General features: G+C 41.8%; 2 protein-coding genes across 2 annotated transcripts in view; both read left to right on the top strand.

Moving 5' to 3' along the window:
* The window catches only part of LOC107651981 (mucin-16-like), a 286,116-nt gene that overhangs the window by 20,172 nt on the left and 248,474 nt on the right, over window positions 1-17,470 (top strand). Inside the window, exons 6-11 of the mRNA XM_056820613.1 lie at window positions 401-525; window positions 647-714; window positions 3,747-3,919; window positions 4,145-4,177; window positions 4,474-4,539; window positions 5,031-5,114. Coding sequence (XP_056676591.1) covers window positions 401-525; window positions 647-714; window positions 3,747-3,919; window positions 4,145-4,177; window positions 4,474-4,539; window positions 5,031-5,114 — 549 coding nt within the window. The remainder of the gene's footprint in view (window positions 1-400; window positions 526-646; window positions 715-3,746; window positions 3,920-4,144; window positions 4,178-4,473; window positions 4,540-5,030; window positions 5,115-17,470) is intronic.
* LOC103103462 (mucin-16-like) lies at window positions 5,226-15,911 on the top strand. The gene is made up of 10 exons (XM_056820657.1): window positions 5,226-5,321; window positions 7,007-7,173; window positions 8,090-8,128; window positions 9,392-9,516; window positions 9,616-9,683; window positions 10,036-10,208; window positions 11,234-11,269; window positions 13,562-13,624; window positions 15,137-15,248; window positions 15,577-15,911. Exons 1-10 carry the CDS (start codon window positions 5,314-5,316, stop codon window positions 15,695-15,697), a joined length of 912 nt encoding a protein of 303 aa, XP_056676635.1. The 5' UTR covers window positions 5,226-5,313; the 3' UTR covers window positions 15,698-15,911.

The raw sequence follows: 17,470 nt of genomic DNA, 5'->3' as shown, positions 1-17,470 counted from the left end.
AGTATTTCCCAAACCTCTGAAGTTCTTTGTATGCATTAAATCAATCAGCCAGAATCTGTCTCCAGGTTTGTGCCAGGAGCTGTCCACGGTGCTGGAACTCTAGAGGCAAAAATCACCTAGATTCTGCCCTTGAATTTTTCTATTCTCTTGAGGGAAAGGAACAAAGTATCCATTTGCTAATATATAGAAAATACGTTCAAAGCAATTGGGTAAGGACACTAAAAAGTAAGGGAAGTGGCCTGGCATTTGAAATGAAGGAAGCCAAAAGTTCTAGGAAGCAGAAATGAGGAAGGCATACATTCTATTTAGCCTCTGTTGAACTATGGATACATGACCCAGGCTTTTGAGTTTTTGTGCTTTGTGTTCCACCCCCACCTTCAACCCTCCTGCCTCCCTCCAGCCTGGAGACCCAGTCTAGAGGCTTTCACCCTGAACTTCACCATCACCAACCTGCTGTACACAGAAGACATGGGGCAGAAGGATTCCATCAAATTCAAGTCCACTGAAAAGATTCTTCAGAATATGGTAAGGGTTGCCACTGCTTTGATTTGCAAAGTGTTTATTCTATTCAAGAAGCTTCCATTGCTCCTCATGCCTTTACCTCTAGACAATACTTAGCTCACTTCCCTTTTCTTCTCTTATCTAGCTTGGCCCTTTGTTTGAGAACAGCAGCCTTGGTTCCAGTTATTCCAGGTGCAAACTGACTTTCCTAAGGTGAGGCCCAGCATCCTTAATGGACTCCAATTATGTAGACTTACTTAAATAAAGCCACCCCTTTCTGCCTCTTCTTATTCTTCTTCCAAGTCAGGATATCCAGTGTTCCACTCATAGCTGACCCATTCAGTCACACTGATCTCATTTCCTATTCTCAGACCATTGGATTTAAGAGTCAGAGTGAGCTTGAGTAAAAAATCTTGTCTCACAACATGAGAAAATTGGGTCCAGAAAGGCTGGGACTATATCAAGGTCACAAAGGGATTCCGTGGCAGATTTTTAATCTCATGTAAGATTTTAGGCCATACATCTGATTCTTGTTCTTTCATCTTCTTGTTCAATTCATTCAGCCAACAGACATTTATTTATTTGTAGTTTTAAATTTTTATATCAAATTTAATTTTAACAGACCAAAAGGAGACACTTTCATGTGTTCATTTCAGTCATAGATCAGTAGGTGGAAGTGATAATAAAAAATTATATTATCTAACATTTACATCGAGTTTGCTATTTGCTAAGGGCTATGCTTAGTTTCTTTATAATTAATATCTCATTTGGTTTCTCAGAACAGTTCTTGGATGTTGGTGCTACAAGAGGCATTCTTTTAGTGCTTTAGTAGGTTCTGACTATGTAAAATGAAAAAGAGTCCCTTTCCCTCCCAAGAAGCTTATATTCTATGGTAGGAATCCTACATTTATACTAGGTAAATTGCTGCATTTAGGATCAGTGGATCTGGGTTCAAATTCCAACCCTTGTCATCTGATGCCTGCGTGACTATGGGCAAGTCACTTCATCTCTGCTGGGCTTGGGATTCCTCCTCTGTAAAGTCAATGTATTGGATTAGGTTAGCTTGAAAGTTCCTTCCAGCTCTAGCTCTATGATAAATAAATAAAAACAATCTGATGTCAGAACATAGGTAACAACTGAGTGAGGAAATGAGGAAAGGCAAGCAAGTGTCAATGAGAGACCAAAGCTCTAGAAAGGCACTAGGTTTGGATTTATCTTTATAGGAATTAACTTTATACATCTAGGTTCCAAAAAGTGAATAATGAATGCTATGAAGCAGTTGTATCATTCAAGAATATGCTAGTGTACCAATTATCCTATTTCATATATAGCTAGCTATTTATAAAATAGGGTAATTGGTGTCAGCCCAGCAGAAACATGAAATGAAAATTTACATCATACAAATGTTTGTTGTGGGATTCATTGTTTGAACTAACAAAGAGCTACCTGCAGAGAAAATAGGTAAAGTGATTGGAAATGTTGAAGTCACCATAGGGTGTTGAGATGACTAAGGGAAGGGGGAAATCAGAGTTTTTTAAAAAGACATGGATCTTGATGGCACAAAGTTAAGAATTAATGAACAATTTTTTTTAAAAAAGCACCCAAGTACTTACTATGTGCCAAACAGAGCATGCTCGAAGCTCTAGAAGTATAGGGGAGGCAAAACATGAAAAAAAATTGGATTTCATCTGAGAGAGAGACACAGAGAGAGACAGAGAGATGCGACCGTGAAAAAGTTGGGTTTCAAGACTGAATTGCCAAATCAGTAAAGATAATTTTGGTGTCTTGATTATAATCAAAAATAAGTGGTCACCATGGGAAAAATCCCCAAATTTGAAAATACCCAAGTCAGCTGGGTTTTATGGAGTTAAGGGAAGGGAGAGAGACAGAGTAAGAGGAAATAGTAGGAAGGGCATAGGCCGAAGGGCCTAGGTCTGAGCCTTAACAGAGATGAGTCAGTCTTTAATCACTCACCACAAGATTTGTCCCAAGCAAAACTACAATCCAGAGACCCAGCTCCTCCAACTAACTCCAAACTCCAACTACTGTGAACTCCAACTAAAAAGACTCCACCTTGAGCTCCTTCCTTTTAAAGAACGTTTTCTCTTGTGTCACGTCCCCTAAATTTTCACATCTACCAATCACAGTAGACATTTTCCCCAGGATTGACCATACTTAATTCATATCTTATTTTATTATCACCTTCTCTGGGTAGACTAAAACTTCATACCTCTTTTGTTAAGCTTGCCTTTCTTGAGTTGCTTGACCTTTTAGTGATTAATTTAACCTTTATAGGTACTTAGCACCCTTTTGTATTAGATCTAAAAATAGACCTAGCTTAAGGTTTTAGCTTCACTCTAAGTATGAGTTGAGGACTTTTCATTGTTCAGTAAGGAATTTTACAACTTTATTTTCCCCTAAAGTATGCCTAAGTATGGGTGGAGTAATGTTAAAATTCCCAATACATTCCTGATCAAGTACCTCCATTTGTTTCAATAAGGGAATAGCCTTAACCAAATGTTCTAAGGTAGACTCTGAGCAGTTTTAAGATTCAGAGAGAAAGACAGAGAGACAGAGACAGAGACAGAGAGAAGAGGACTAAGAAAATGCCATTGATTTTAGTCTTGGAAACAGCAGTTTTCAGTGTTTCCATGTCAGATCATTTCAGAAGTATGACTACAAGGGACTGATGAATGAATGGGTTAAGGGGAACCAGAAGTTCTGAGTGTAGATAGGCAGATCCAGCTAGATGACCTCATTCCAAAGAAATAGGGCAGGGTTAACAAAAAGGGTTAGTGAGCCAAAACCAAAATTAGAACATGTCAGCTAGTACAAAATGAGCAGAAACACATATTTGCAAGCTTGAGTTTACAGAGCACAAGTCACCCACTCAATGAATAACTAAAAATATGAATTGCCTAAAGGAGGGAGGGAATAAGCATCTACATTCACATACAATGGTATACACTTTCATCAAGAGTTTTTCATTTGATCAAATTTGAACAAATTTCAACCACCCTGTAAGAAAGGTACTAATAGTATCCCCATTTTGCAGATGGGAAAACTGAGTTAATCAAATGTTAAGTGACTCACTAGATCTGCCTGGTTATTAAGTGCTGTGTGCTGAATTTGAACTCAGGTTTTTGTGATTCTAATCCCAAAGCTTTATGCACTGGGCCATCAGTGGTCTCCTATGGAATCATTCTCCATCATTTTAAGGATCCTATCAATGCATCTTTTTCCAGACCTCTGAAGAATCTGACAGTGACTGAAGTAGGTGTCATCTGCTTCTATCAGAGTGATTCCACTGGTCCCTTCCTGGATAGAGAGAGGGTTTACTGGGAATTCAGCAATCAGACTGGGGGCATCACTAGACTGGGGCCCTATACACTCGACAGGGACAGTCTCTACCTCAATGGTGAGTAAGCCCACTCAGGACATGACTCTTGAATCTTCTCCTTGATTTTGTCCCTGTTTGGAAAATAGACATTCTGCCCAAATTCTTGCTCCATTTTCCTCTGCCCACTGTAAGGTAAGCACAGCAGAGAAGCAGGGGACCCAAAGAAACCAGGTGAATCAATTAAATCAGAACCCTCTCTGTCTCTGACTGTCTGTTTGTCTTCTCATTTCTTGCTTTCTCTAGGTTATAACCATGACTTACAATCTTCCACCTCTAGTAAGTATTCATCAACTTCATGTCTCTATCTATCTTCCTGTGACCTGGAAGAAGAAACAATTGATACTCCTACCAATCCTATTTACTCTGTTTTTTTTTTTTTGAAAGGGAAGGGATAGAAGGACCCAAGGGATGGCCTGTGGTCCCTCAGAATTTTAATCCTCACATTCCATGGACTACTTATTTACCAAGCCCAGCAAGAATCCTTTCCCCCATATTCCATATTCAAACATAATTTTTCTGTGACATTCAAATAGCTTTTCCAAGGTTTTCATTCTTGATTCTCTACCCTTCAGCTCCTATCCAGACCACAATCCCTTCAAGAATTTCCTCAGCTCCTTCACTACTGACCAATTCCTCAGGTACCATCACATATTTCTGACCTGTTTCTTGGGTAGTCTTAATTGAATTGTTCCCTTGGGAAGCTGACTCTAAGATGAGGAGGTGGGAGTTGTAGAGCAAAATTGTGGTGGAGGTGGGAGTGGGGAAGTGAAAGAGCTCTTCTTATAGATGCATCATTGGGAGTCAGTTTGGTGTTTTCCTTCCAGTAAAGAATAAGCCAACCTTCATTGGGTGTCCCTGGGTAAGCTGATGGATGTCAGAATGTTTCAGTGAATAGGGCATCCATCTAAAAGTCAAAAAGAAAAAATAACCATCTGTAAGATCTAGTTTGAAATTTCTCCTTTGACACTAGCTATGGGACCTTGGGCACATCCCTGAATCCTCCCTGGACTTCAGTTTCCTCACCTGTAAGATCAAGGGGTTAGATGTGCCATTCCAGATCTAAACTGACAATCCCATGATCCTCTATACCCAACTCTCAACCATGAAGGTTTCTCTCCTTCCCATACAGCATCTGGCAGGTTTAGCCTGGAGTCTTTTACCCTGAACTTCACAATCACCAACTTGCTCTGCACAGCAGACATGGGACGGCCAGGTTCCCAAAAGGTCAACGCCACTGAAAGAGTCCTAGAGCACCTGGTGAGATTTCCCATTTCCTCTCCTACCTTGCTCCTCCCTGGGACTGAAACCCCTGTCTGTCCAGGTGCTCACTCATTCTCTCTTTTCCTTTATAGCTCAGCCCCTTGCTTGAAAACAGTAGCCTTGGCTCTGACTATTCTGGATGCAGGCTGACCATGCTGAGGTGAGATGGGGCCAGGTGGTCAGGGACTCAGAAGATGTGTGGAGCAGTCCTTTCCCCTGCACTGGCCCCAGGGCCACTTCTTCCCCACAAAGCCAAGAAGGCTACAGAGGCGATCTGACCTCTCTTTAGTTCAAGAAGCATTTAGCAGCTACACATCAGGTGCTAAGTAGACTGCTAGCTACTGGAAATAGAAAAACAAAACACTCTCTGACATCGAGGAGTTTATGTTCTGTTGGGATAAAGGAGGTACAATGTGTACACATGGGAGTCTGAGGAGGGAGAGAACACTGATGACTGGGAGATCTGGTAAAGGTTTTCCCTTGGTGGCATTTGAACTCACTTACTTGAAGGAAACAAAGTATTTCAAGAGGCAGCTAGTTGGTACAGTGGTGGATGGAATGCCAGACCAGGCTTCAGGTAGATGACAAGTTCAAATCTGTCCTCAGACCTTTCAAGGTATGTGACCTTGGACAAGTCACTTAACTCCTGTGTCTCAATTTCCCCATATATAAATATATAAAATGTGCTGGAAAAGGAAATGGCAAACCATTCCAGCATCTTTTACAAGAAGGCCTCAGATGGCATCATGAAGAGTCAGACATGACTGAAAGAACTGACCAACAACAGCAAAAATATCCCATGAGGAATGGTCATTGTAAGCAAAATCCTGAAGAAAGGGGAATGAATTCTGAGATGCAAGAACATTTAATTGCCTAATTTGATTAGAATGTCAAGTGTATAATATGAACACCAGTTTGGCAAGGGAAGCCAGCTCGTCATGGATTTTAAAGGTCAGGCTAAGGAATTTTCATTTATTACCAGAGAGGAGAGAAAGCTACTAACAACCAAAAATCCCCTTTCCTTTCTGTCTTGGAATGACTACTAAATATTGGTTGCAAATCAGAAGATTTTGGTAAGGACTCTGCAACTGGAGTTAAGTGACTTGCCCAGGGTCACATAGCTGACACAGAATCCTGGTGTAGGACTCTTTAGAAGAAGTGATTGAAAAGTTGTATTATGTGTTGAAAAGATAATTTAAAGGTAAATAGTTGCAGTGTAGATCTCATTCACTGTTAAGCTTTCAGAGGCAGCATGGTATAGTGGGTTAGAGAACAGACCTCAAGGGTCAAGAGACCATGGGTAGCTTTGGAAAGCCAGGTCCAGAGATGGGAGGTTCAAATCTGGCCCTCAACTTCCCAGCTGTATGACCCTGGGCAAGTCACTTCACCCCAGTTTCTTAGCCCTTGTCTCTATTCTGCCTTGGAAGTGGCACTTTATTTAAGTACCACTTCTAATTCTAAGTAGCAATTCTAAGAGAGAAGAAAAGGGCTTTTGAAAAAAGAGACATGAAGAGCAGGGTTTGATTCCCACCTGGGTGACCTACTGGTTATATGATCCTGGGCAAATCATTTCATAGTCCCCAGTAATGGTAGTGTGAGGCTATACGTTTCAGAGAAGATGCTGCTCTGTATTAGTCAAGACAAATCTGCCCCCTCCTCTGCTCCAGCTCCTGAGATCAATAAAATGGCAGGTCTGGCCTCCCACTTTTTTGACAATAAGTTAGAACTCTACAAAGAAATGGATGACTTTGCAGAGCATTCATGGTGCCTTCTCACTGCAGCTGTCTTTGGCATGCCTACGTTTGCTAGATCCTTCACAGTTACCTCCAATGTGTCCTTTCCCAGGCCCGTACAGAATGGGACAGCAACCGAATTCCTGTGTGGCCACTGGAAAACTCCCACCACCCCTAGCCTGGACAGGAAGAAGATTTACTGGGAGCTGAGCAATCAGACCCAAGGTATCACCAGGCTGGGTGCCTATACCCTGGACAATAAGAGCCTCTATCTCGATGGTGAGTAGCCAGCTCTGACCAGGACATAGGCAGCTCCTTGACCTCCCTCGCTTGCTTCCTTCCATTCCTGTTAAGCCCTCACCTATTGAAAAAACTTTCTATGCCTCTGAGGGTGCAGCTTTGCCTCTATGGTTTTACCTGGTCTGATAGAAAGTGTTTTCCTATGAGTTTTTTAGAGTGTGAGGGGGAGCCGGTATCAGACCCCAGAAATAGGACCCTCGGTGGGTGGATAGCCTCCTGACCTAGAAACTCCGGGAATCCCTTTCACATTGCAGTGGTTAGAGGCACAACACGCTGTGATCTGAAAAATCTGTGCAAAATTTTTGGTCCTCTGTTTGTACCAGAGAAGATGTCCAATTTCCCCTTTTTCTTTTATATGGTGTTTACGTGGCCTTATCTGTATTCATGGAAAATTAATTAATGAAAATGAAAAGTAGTGAAAATATATCCCTACATTTTCAGCCTTTGTGTTTCATCTACTGCCTTCCTCATACTTTTCACAAATTTTAACTTTTGATGTATTTTAACATTAAAATATAAATTGTGTATATTGAAACATTAAAAGATAAAATATTGATATTATACCATATATAATATATTTTATGTGTTTATGAGTTTCTTGACTTTTTCTGTGTCATCTGCTTACCTTCTTGTGCTATCTGCAGCTTCCACAATACTCCCCCAAATCCCCTCTTAATTTCTTATGCCAATCCTATAATATATTGGAACCACAATTGGAAAAATAAGGAATATCGGTACTTTGTGAATCATCTCTCTTAGCCAGTGACCCATATTTTTCCAAATTATTGGGCTTCAGATGCTCTCTCTTTTTCTCTTTAATCCTTTCTTGAAATCTCAGTTCCTTGCATTCAAGGCTGTTCTCTCCCTCCCTCCCTCTCTCTCTCTCTCTCTGCAGGATACAGCTATCAGATGAATCTTTCCTCCTCCACAAGTGGTGAGTATTTTCATTCTGGGAACAAACAAAGAACACCACTTGTCTGTCCTGACCCTGTTCTGATAGCATTCTAGGAAGAAGAGGATGAACCAGCAGTGTAAAAGAGAGAGGAAGACATCATGTCTTCTGACTCCTACACTTCAGTCTTTCCCAGTTGACTCAGTGGCCAAGCCCCAATGGAGTCAGTTTTACCTGTGTCTTATACACTCAAACCTTCCATGTCACATGGGTATTTGGTCCACAATTGTTAAATATCCGATTTCTCTTGAGCTGTGGCACTAACAACTCTGACTCCAACTCCACTGTCAATTTCTTTTTCCTTTTTTTTTTAACTTTTAGCTTCTGTCTTAGAACCAATACTATGTATTATCACTAAGTAGTAAAGGCTAGGCAATGGAGGTTAAGTGATTAGCCCAAGGTCACAATGCTAGGAAGTGTCCAAGACCAGATTTGAACCTAGGACCGCTTGTCTTTAGACGGGGCTCTCAATTTACTGAGCCACCCAGCTGGCCCCCACCACTGCCAATTTCCACAGGTATGGTCTGCCTCTGTTTTCATTCATTCTTTGGAAACTCTTGCTGCCCTTAACTGTGAGACAGAGATAAGAGATGTTCAGATCACAGATTTAGAGCTGGTAGGAGACTTTCAGATCATCTAGTCCAATTCCTGGTCTCATTTGACAGTTGAGGACACTAATGTCCAGAAAGGAACAGAGGCTCAAGGTCATATAGGTAGGAAGCAGGACGGCTGGGTTTGGAACCCAGATCTCCTTTCTCCAAATCCAATATTCTTTCTTCTGCATTGCATTGCAAGAGATATTCCTCTGATTTATGGCTAGAGATTTCATGAAGGATTCATTAGTGAACAGATTCTGCTCAGTTTTCCTTTGAAGAAGAAATTGGAGTTTCAGCTAGGTGTCCTTAATGATGGTGATGATGATGATGATCATCATTGTCTATCTTTTATCTAGGATTTTAAGGTTCTCAAAGTACTTTACAGATATTATCCTTTTGGATTACACATCTGAAGCTCAGGCATGGGAGATATCTGTCCTTCCTATACAGTAGTCTGTGTTTGGTCATGATGCTGGGAGACTAGAAAGGGTGTGCAAAGTCTTGGAGATTTGTGGTTCCCTCATGGATGTGTTAAGAGGGCCAGAAAACTTCATTTTCTCCCGAAGGACAACACCTAATGGTGGTTGCTGAATGTGTTGAATGATGCACAGGCAACATCTCAGACAGAGCTCTCTCCTCTTTTTTGCAGCTGGAGGTCCCAACTTTGAGCCTTTCACACTGAAGTTCACCATCACCAACATGAGGTACACAGCAGACATGGGGGAAAGGGGCTCCAGCATATTCATCTCCACTGAGAGAGTGCTGCAGCGCCTGGTAAGACATGATCCTCTCCCATCCTTTTACTCAGCTGCCTTCTTTAGCCTGGGTATTGGGAGTTGATCTACAAGTCCCATTTCCTTCTCTCCTTTCTAGCTCAGTTCCTTGTTTGAAAAGAGCAGCCTTGGCTCTCAGGATTTTGCAAGCAAATTGACCTTACTGAGGTGAGAGCTCTGGGAGTCACTGGCCTTGCCCTCAAGCATGTATACATTGGTGGCCTCTAGAAAGATGACCTCAGCCTTTAGTGGACAGGCAGACTTTCCAGGCCTTAAATGAATTTATCCACATCCCCTTATCGATATAGTGAATTCAGACTTGAAATTTTGGCAGTTCCCCCCAAATTCTCTAAAGTAGATCCAGTGCGACCTATGGCTGTTGCCCCATTTCACCATCATTACCATTTCAGTGTTTGCTTCAGACTTCATGGGGGTGGCTGTCCATATTTCAGAAGTTGTTACCAAGCTTCTCAGACCCTCTTTCAAAAGGCTTCCAGTGACCCTTTTTCTCCTTTCCCAGGCCTATGAAGGAGGGAAGAGCAACCCTAGTTCATTTCACTTGCATCCATCGGAGAGATCCTGCCAGCCCTGTCCTAGATAGAGAAAAAATTTACTGCGAGTTGAGCTATCTGACCTGGAGCATCACCAGGCTGGGCCCCTACACATTAGAGAAGGATAGCCTCTACCTCAATGGTAAGTATCCCCATTCAGGATATGCTCCTTGAGATATCTCCTTCATTTTCAGGAAATAGCCATCCTGCCCAAAATTTTCTCTGTCTCTTCCTCTCCCCACTATAATATAAACCCACTACAGAAGCAGGGTACCTAATGAAATAAGACGAACAACCCTGACTCAGCAAGTGTATTCTCTCCCTCCCTCTTCCTCCCTCCCTCTCTCCCTCCTTCTTTCTCTCTCTCTCTCTCTCTCTCTCTCTCTCTCTCTCTCTCTCTCTCTCTCTCTCTCTCTCTCTCTCTCTCTCTCTCTCTCTCTCTCTCTCTCTCTCTCTCTCTCTCTCTCTCTCTCTCTCTCTCTCTCTCTCTCTCTCTCTGTCTCTCTCTCGGCAACTTGACTTCTCTATCTTCCCCTGCCCTGGCAGAGGAAATAGTTTATCTTTCTCCCAATATGATTCATATCATTCTCTGAAAAAGGGAAGGGACAGACTGACCTAAGGGATGGCCTGTTGTCCACCCCGTAGTTCAGTATTTTAAGCATCAATTTCCATTGGAGTATTTAGTGACCTAGCCCAACACCTTTGCATATAGTAATAGTTCCATAAATGTTCCTTCACTGGTAAGTAGACCATGCCTACAAATTAACTTCTTTGTATTATTTCCTAATTTCATTTGGCTCGGCCATCTTTCCCCTATCCCCTCTCTATTCTTAGACCCATATTTCTTTGTTTTTGCTTACCTAATTTTCTATGATGTTATGACCCAGACTTTTCCATGCTTCTTCCTGGGAAGAAGTTATCTTTTCCCTGAGATATAATGAGCCATCCCATATCTGGAAATGAAGCAATCAAGGAGACCTTTGTTGGAGTGGAAATTTATGTTCTGCTTGAAGTGCAACAGACTCCTGATCTGGACCCTTTCTTCTTCCTTCTAGCACCAGCCCTGATAGTTTTATTACCTGATTGCCTAATCCTAATGGCCCCAGATTTCTCTCCTCAGATTTTTGTCTTTCCTCACATGGTGCATCTCTTTCTCTTTCTCTGTAGGTTACAATCATTTGGCCGTGGCCCCCACCAAAATGCGTGAGTGTCTCTATTGGAAAGGGAATAGTTACTTCATTTTACCCTTCATCTTCAAGACTGATTGGATTTCCTGGTGATAATGACAATAATACCATTCATATATTATTTAATATGTTATTTCATTTGATCCTCAATAAAACCCTGGGAGGTGGGTGTTATTGATTTCTGAATTTTCCATATGAGGAAACTGAGACCGAGAGACATTAATTTCAGCTAGCAAGTACAGGAGGCAAAGTTCAAACTCAGGTCTTCCAAACTCCCAAATCCAGCACCCAATTTACTCTGCTCTCCTTAATTTCAAGCCTCTCATTCTCTTTGAGCCCCAGTTTTCCTCATCTGGAGAAGGAAGGAATTGTATTAAACAGCCACTGAGGTCTATTTCAGCTCTATATTTATGACCCTAACCTTCCTATTAAGCCAGGAGAATAAGGAGAGCATGTAGTTTCCTAAAGATCGGAGCAGAAAAAGAGTGGATTGTTTCATACACTTAGTGTCTCTTTGTCTCATTCTCTTTTTCCCATGCTGAAAGCTTCCTATTCTCTCATAGCATTTCAAAGAGGTCTCTCCTCCACGGAACAGATCTGTCTCCCAAGTGACCAGGTCCAACAAATGGGATTCTGTTTCATTGGGTCATTCACCCCGAACTTTACTTTTCTCTTTTGCCACGTTGGGCTCACTCTCCCATGTTGTCCACTTTTTGGATTCCGGGTTATAATGAATGAAGTCCAGTCCTACGCAGTGTTAATAAGTATGTTCATACTCATTTGAATCCTGGGTTCATTCCCCTATTTGACAACTGGAGTTAGGCCCCAATGTGACTGTGTGAGCTAGTCAAAGACCTTATTATCCAAGCCCCTGATCCTGAATGACATCCTTCAGAAGTGATGAGGAAGGAATCCAAGAAGTGGCCTTCGCAGCTTTGGGGAAGCAGTGAGAAAGACTTCGGACACAGCAGGAAGCCTTTTAATGGATGTTAAATGACCACTTTTCTAGGATGTTCTTCAGCCACATTTGTTTTGAGCAGCCTTACAGCTTTGAAATTGTACATTTTGGTGATTCTGTGAAGAAAAGACTCCAGTTAAGGAAAGGGGACTCCAGATCTTTCTAGACCCTCTTGCCTCAGAGCCATGGCCTTTTGCTCTAATATTTCCTCTTCTTTTACTATAAATTGGATGGAGATGACAAGATAAACTATCTTCAAAGTCAGTAAATTACTCAACAAACATGTGTTAAGCTCCAACTATGTATCAGCTACTCTGTCAGGTGATGGGGGTGTAGAGTCAAAATGAAAGGAAGCAATCCTTTCTCTAAAAGCATTCACATTTTATTGTGAGGGATGACATCTATATGAGCATTGATGGGTGTGTATGATACACACACTTATGTAGCCCAAATTCAAAAGTCAATTCAAGGTTGATGGAAGAGTGTTAGCAGTTGGTAATAATCAGAAAGGAATCCCTTGCAAGGTGGTCTTGAAGGAAGAAAGAGAGATTCTATTGAAGAGGTGAGGAGCAGTGCATTCTAGGCATGAGTTGGGGTCAATGAAAAACAATGGAGATGAGAAATATAGTACCCTATGTGAGGAACAGAGAGAGTCTTGTTTGGCTAGACCATAGGGTGTGGGAAGGAGAATAGGGCATCACAAGGCAAAAGGTGGTCGTTTAGGGCCAAGTTGCTAAGGGTGCAAAAATGATTCTGGAGTCAGCAAATCTGGGATCAAATCCTGCCTCTGACATTTATGACCACTGTGGCCATAGGCAAGTCATGGGAACTCTCTAGGTCTCCATTTCCTCTTCTATAACATGAGGATGTTGGACTTGATAGACTTTGAGAGCCCATCTTGCTCCAGAATGTCTTCTATTTGATTCTAGAGGTGATAGAGAACCACTGGAGCTAACTGAATAAGTGCATGACATGGCTAGATCTTTACTTAAGGGAGCATGATAGAGATCAAGGATACTGGCAAGTCACAAGCTCACCTCAGCACTATGGAACAGAAGAGGAGGAGGAGGATAAGGAGGAGGATTCACAGGTTGGAAGTATTTCTGTCAGTCATAGACCAGGCACCTCAGCTCCTTTTCTTATGCCAACCTTCCTCACAGGAGCTTGGGCATCCAGCAAAGGCACTGGATCCCATGGATTAAATCATTTGGTGAACTAGTGCATATTGAATTCCTCTCCTATAGGGCCCTGAGTTTGTACAGAGCATCCACAACTGCTCTGAGTTCTCTGCTTTTAGGTACAAGAAATTTCTGCCCATCTTGAAACATTTTCCTTTTTTTCCGGTTTTAGCACCAGACCCAGCAGTAGCACCTGGTTGTCCCCTGTGGGCCACAGAGCCTGGAGGCTCCCAAGGTAAGGAAGAGAGGTTGATTCTGTGTTCTGGCAGTGGGGTCAAACTAGATACAGATTCCTGTGCATTTCATATTGGCTAAAAAACTACAGATTAGCATTACCTATGTTAGCTACTGTAATCCCTTTATCTTGTTAAATATCTCCCAATTGTATTTTATTCTTATTCTGCCACACAGAGGACTTTGTGGGCCTCAATGTGGGCTATGAATGTGGCACCTCTGGGGGCCTAGTCCCAAATGGAAAGTGGGCAAAATATATGCTGTTTAAAAGAAGAATGGGCCCCAGGCCTTTCAGAGGTGATGTCTTTCTAAGAAATAGGCACTTTCCAAACAAGGAAAGGGCAGAGCTGAGGTTGCATATCATCTAGAAGCCCTAAGTCATAAAGACCAGAGATTTAAGTTTTGAAAAATTAGTTTCTACCATTGAAGGATGTTCTCTGTGGGAATTTGGAATAAATCCCTCTGTTCCTATTTGAACAATAAGGAAACTATAGCTGATTTAGGTAGGAATTCCCTGCCCTGATGGGTTTTTGCCACAAGGATCCTTCACCCCCAGGTCCCTGTAGTGTCAGGGGCGGGGGAGCACAGGACTGATCCTGCCCCCTTTGACTTAGGATTTCCAAATCATGTTCAGCACCAAGGCAAAGGAGTCTGGTGAGGAACCTCATGGTCATATGATGTGAAGGAGTTAGTGTTGTTTAACTTATAGAAAAGACTAAAGGAAGACATGATAACTGCTTCCAAGCTTTTGTAGGGCTGTCACATGGAACAGAGATTAGGCTTCTCATTATGTCCCAGAACAAGAAATCTAAATTGTAAATATGTAAATTATGGCTTGAGATTAGGAAAAACATCCTAACAGTAAGTGCTGTCCCAAAGTGGAATAGGCTGCCTCGAGGAGTAGTGGCTGCTCCTTCACTGAGGACCATAAAGCATTGGTGAACGTTCATTTGTTGAGATCATTGTGGAGGGGTTTGTTTTCCTCAGATAGCAAACAGACAAGATGGCCTCTGACATTCCTTACAATTTTAATACCGTCCAAGCCAAGAGATATCTTGTCTCCCTGTCTCATAGCTAGTTTTCCATCTTATAACATTCAGAGCTGATGCTATTAACTATCTTTCATTACAACTGTTTTTCCAATAGCTTCTGTGCTAACCACGTCCCCTTTAGTCACATCCCCTCCAGCTCCATCCCCAGCACCAACAGCTTTCTCAAGCACAACAGGTTCAAAGACACTGGATCTCTGGGTTATATCCTGGAAATCGTGCCATGCTTTACTCTGGGATTAGAGCTCAAGAGACATAGAGCAAGGGGGAAATTGGAAGACTGGGCAAGGCTGCTTTATGGGATGCATCAGCAGGTCTAGGATGTGAGGTTTTCATTCTAGGGCTGGGGTAGGTGGAGAGGGAATGGAATGCTGAAAGAACAATCAAACACAGGGTGTTAGTGGGTGTGCTGACTGGATATCCAGGATTGAAGTATTGGTATTCCTCTCCCTTTTTGGCCACAGCTGCTAGTTTAAGCTTCCAGGCTTTCACCACCATTCCCGAGGTGCTGTACACAGAAGATATGCATCTTTCTGGATCTGACAAGTTCAACTTCACCAAAAGAACCCTGCAGCAGTGAGTCTGCCCAATCCCTTCCTCATACCCCAAAAAGTCTGCTTTGTTGTGAATCTCCCCTTACCCTTGTATTCTCAGGAAATTCATTCCTGTTTTGGGGGTATGGTTTAGAACAAATTTTCTAAGATAAATATTCAATCCAGTGGGGATCTTGGTTTAAACTAAGCTCTCATTTATAGACATAATGGAAGCAATTCAGCCATACTTCAGGCAAACCAAAGGCCTTTCCCACAGCCTGAAGGCTATTCAGTTTCTATGTCTTTGTATCTGGGGTTCCTGTCATTATTCTTGCTATGTTTCTGTGTCACCATCAACATTTTTTTTCCAGACCTTTGAAGAATGGCTCAGAAACTGGAGTGAGTTGCCTGTACACACACAAGAGAAATGTTAGAAGTTCATTCAGAGACCAAGAGAAGGTTTACTGGGATGCAAAAAGAGCATTTCACTAAGCTGGGCTTTTCCTCCTCCCTTGAAAGAGACAGTCTACTCAATGATGAGGAGCACAACAGAATCCCAAGCTCTTTCCTCTATCCTCATGCTACTTTCCCCTCCTCCTGCTAAATTTCCATTCTGATTCTGACCTTAATGTTCTCTCAAAGATTCATTATTTCTCAATACCCTTTTATTACACCAAACACAGAAAATAAACCATGCCCCTATCTACTTTCCTGTATTTTCTTTCATTTGGGATTTTCTGGGTTATTGTATTTTAGGTGCAAAAACAGAGACATCTGTTTCCTATTCTTTTTTTTAAATATTTTATTTGATCATTTCCAAGCATTATTCATTAAAGACATAGATCATTTTCTTTTCCTCCACCCCACCCCCCATAGCCGACGCGTAAATCCACTGGGCATTACATGTTTTCTTGATTTGAACCCATTGCTATGTTGATAATATTTGCATTAGAGTGTTCATTTAGAGTCCTCTGTCATGTCCCCTCAACATCTGTATTCAGGCAGTTGCTTTTCCTCGGTGTTTCTACTCCCACAATTTATCCTCTGCTTATGGTGTTTTTTTTTCTCCTAGATCCATGCAAATTGTTCAGGGACATTACACCACCACTAATGGAGAAGTCCATTACGTTCGATTATACCACAATGTATTAGTCTCTGTGTACAATGTTCTCCTGGTTCTGCTCCTCTTGCTCTGCATCACTTCCTGGAGGTTGTTCCAGTCTCCATGGAACTCCTCCACTTTATTATTCCTTTTAGCACAATAGTATTTCATCACCAACATATACCACAATTTGCTCAGCCATTCCCCAATTGATGGGAATCTCCTCGTTTTCCCGTTTTTGGCCACCACAAAGAGTGCAGCTATGAATATTTTTGTACAAGTGTTCTTGTCCATTATCTCTTTGGGGTACAGACCCAGCAGTGCTATGGCTGGATGAAAGGGTAGATATTCTTTTGTCGCCCTTTGGGCATAGTTCCAAATTGCCCTCCAGAATGATTGGATCTGTTCACAACTCCACCAGCAATGGATTAATGTCCCTACTTTGTCACATCCCCTCTAGCATTCATTACGTTCCTTTGCTGTCATGTTAGCCAATCTGCTAGGTGTGAGGTGATACCTCAGAGTTGTTTTAATTTGCATCTCTCTGATTATAAGAGATTTAGAATACTTCTTCATGTGCTTGTTAATAGTTTTGATTTCTTTATCTGAGAACTGCCTATCCATGTCCCTTGCCCATTTATCAATTGAAGAATGGCTTGATATTTTGTACATCAGTTTCCTATTCTATTCAATGCTTTTGCTTTTATTTTTTAAAGTCCCTTATCTGTTGTCTTAAACTTGAATCTAAGTATCACCTCCAAGGAAAAAGAGCTGTAAGGGGGGGGAGGAAGAGGCTAATCATTTGGGATTATATGATTTATGGGGAGTCACAGCAAGGATGTGTCTGAAGCCAGACCTGAGCCCAAGACTTTTAAATCTCAAGACCTGGCTCTCTATACACTGATTCATTTAGCTGCCTCTATTCAATGTTGTTAAAAATAATTTGCAATTTCTGGGTCCAGAGCCAAGATGGCAGAGTAGAAGCAGGAAAGCTCAAAGCTACCATGAGAATCCTCTCCAACCAATGTACATTAGAAGGGAGGATAAGGGTGATGATTTGCAATGCTTAAACTTTCCTCTCATCATAACTGGCTCAGAGAGGGGATAATTACCATACTCATCAGGGTACAGAATCATATGTTACTGTATAGAAAAGTAGGAGG

Source organism: Monodelphis domestica, chromosome 3 (genome assembly GCF_027887165.1).
Source record: "Monodelphis domestica isolate mMonDom1 chromosome 3, mMonDom1.pri, whole genome shotgun sequence".
NCBI classification, from domain to species: Eukaryota; Metazoa; Chordata; class Mammalia; order Didelphimorphia; family Didelphidae; genus Monodelphis; species Monodelphis domestica.
The sequence above is the reverse complement of the archived record's forward strand: the minus strand, read 5'-3'. Positions and strand labels throughout refer to the sequence as shown.

Coding starts and splice junctions, on each gene's coding strand:
- LOC103103462 (XM_056820657.1), top strand. Junction 7,174..8,089: donor TAAGAGCCTCTATCTCGATG/GTGAGTAGCCAG, acceptor CTCTCTCTGCAG/GATACAGCTATCAGATGAAT. Junction 15,249..15,576: donor ACCAAAAGAACCCTGCAGCA/GTGAGTCTGCCC, acceptor TTTTTTTTCCAG/ACCTTTGAAGAATGGCTCAG.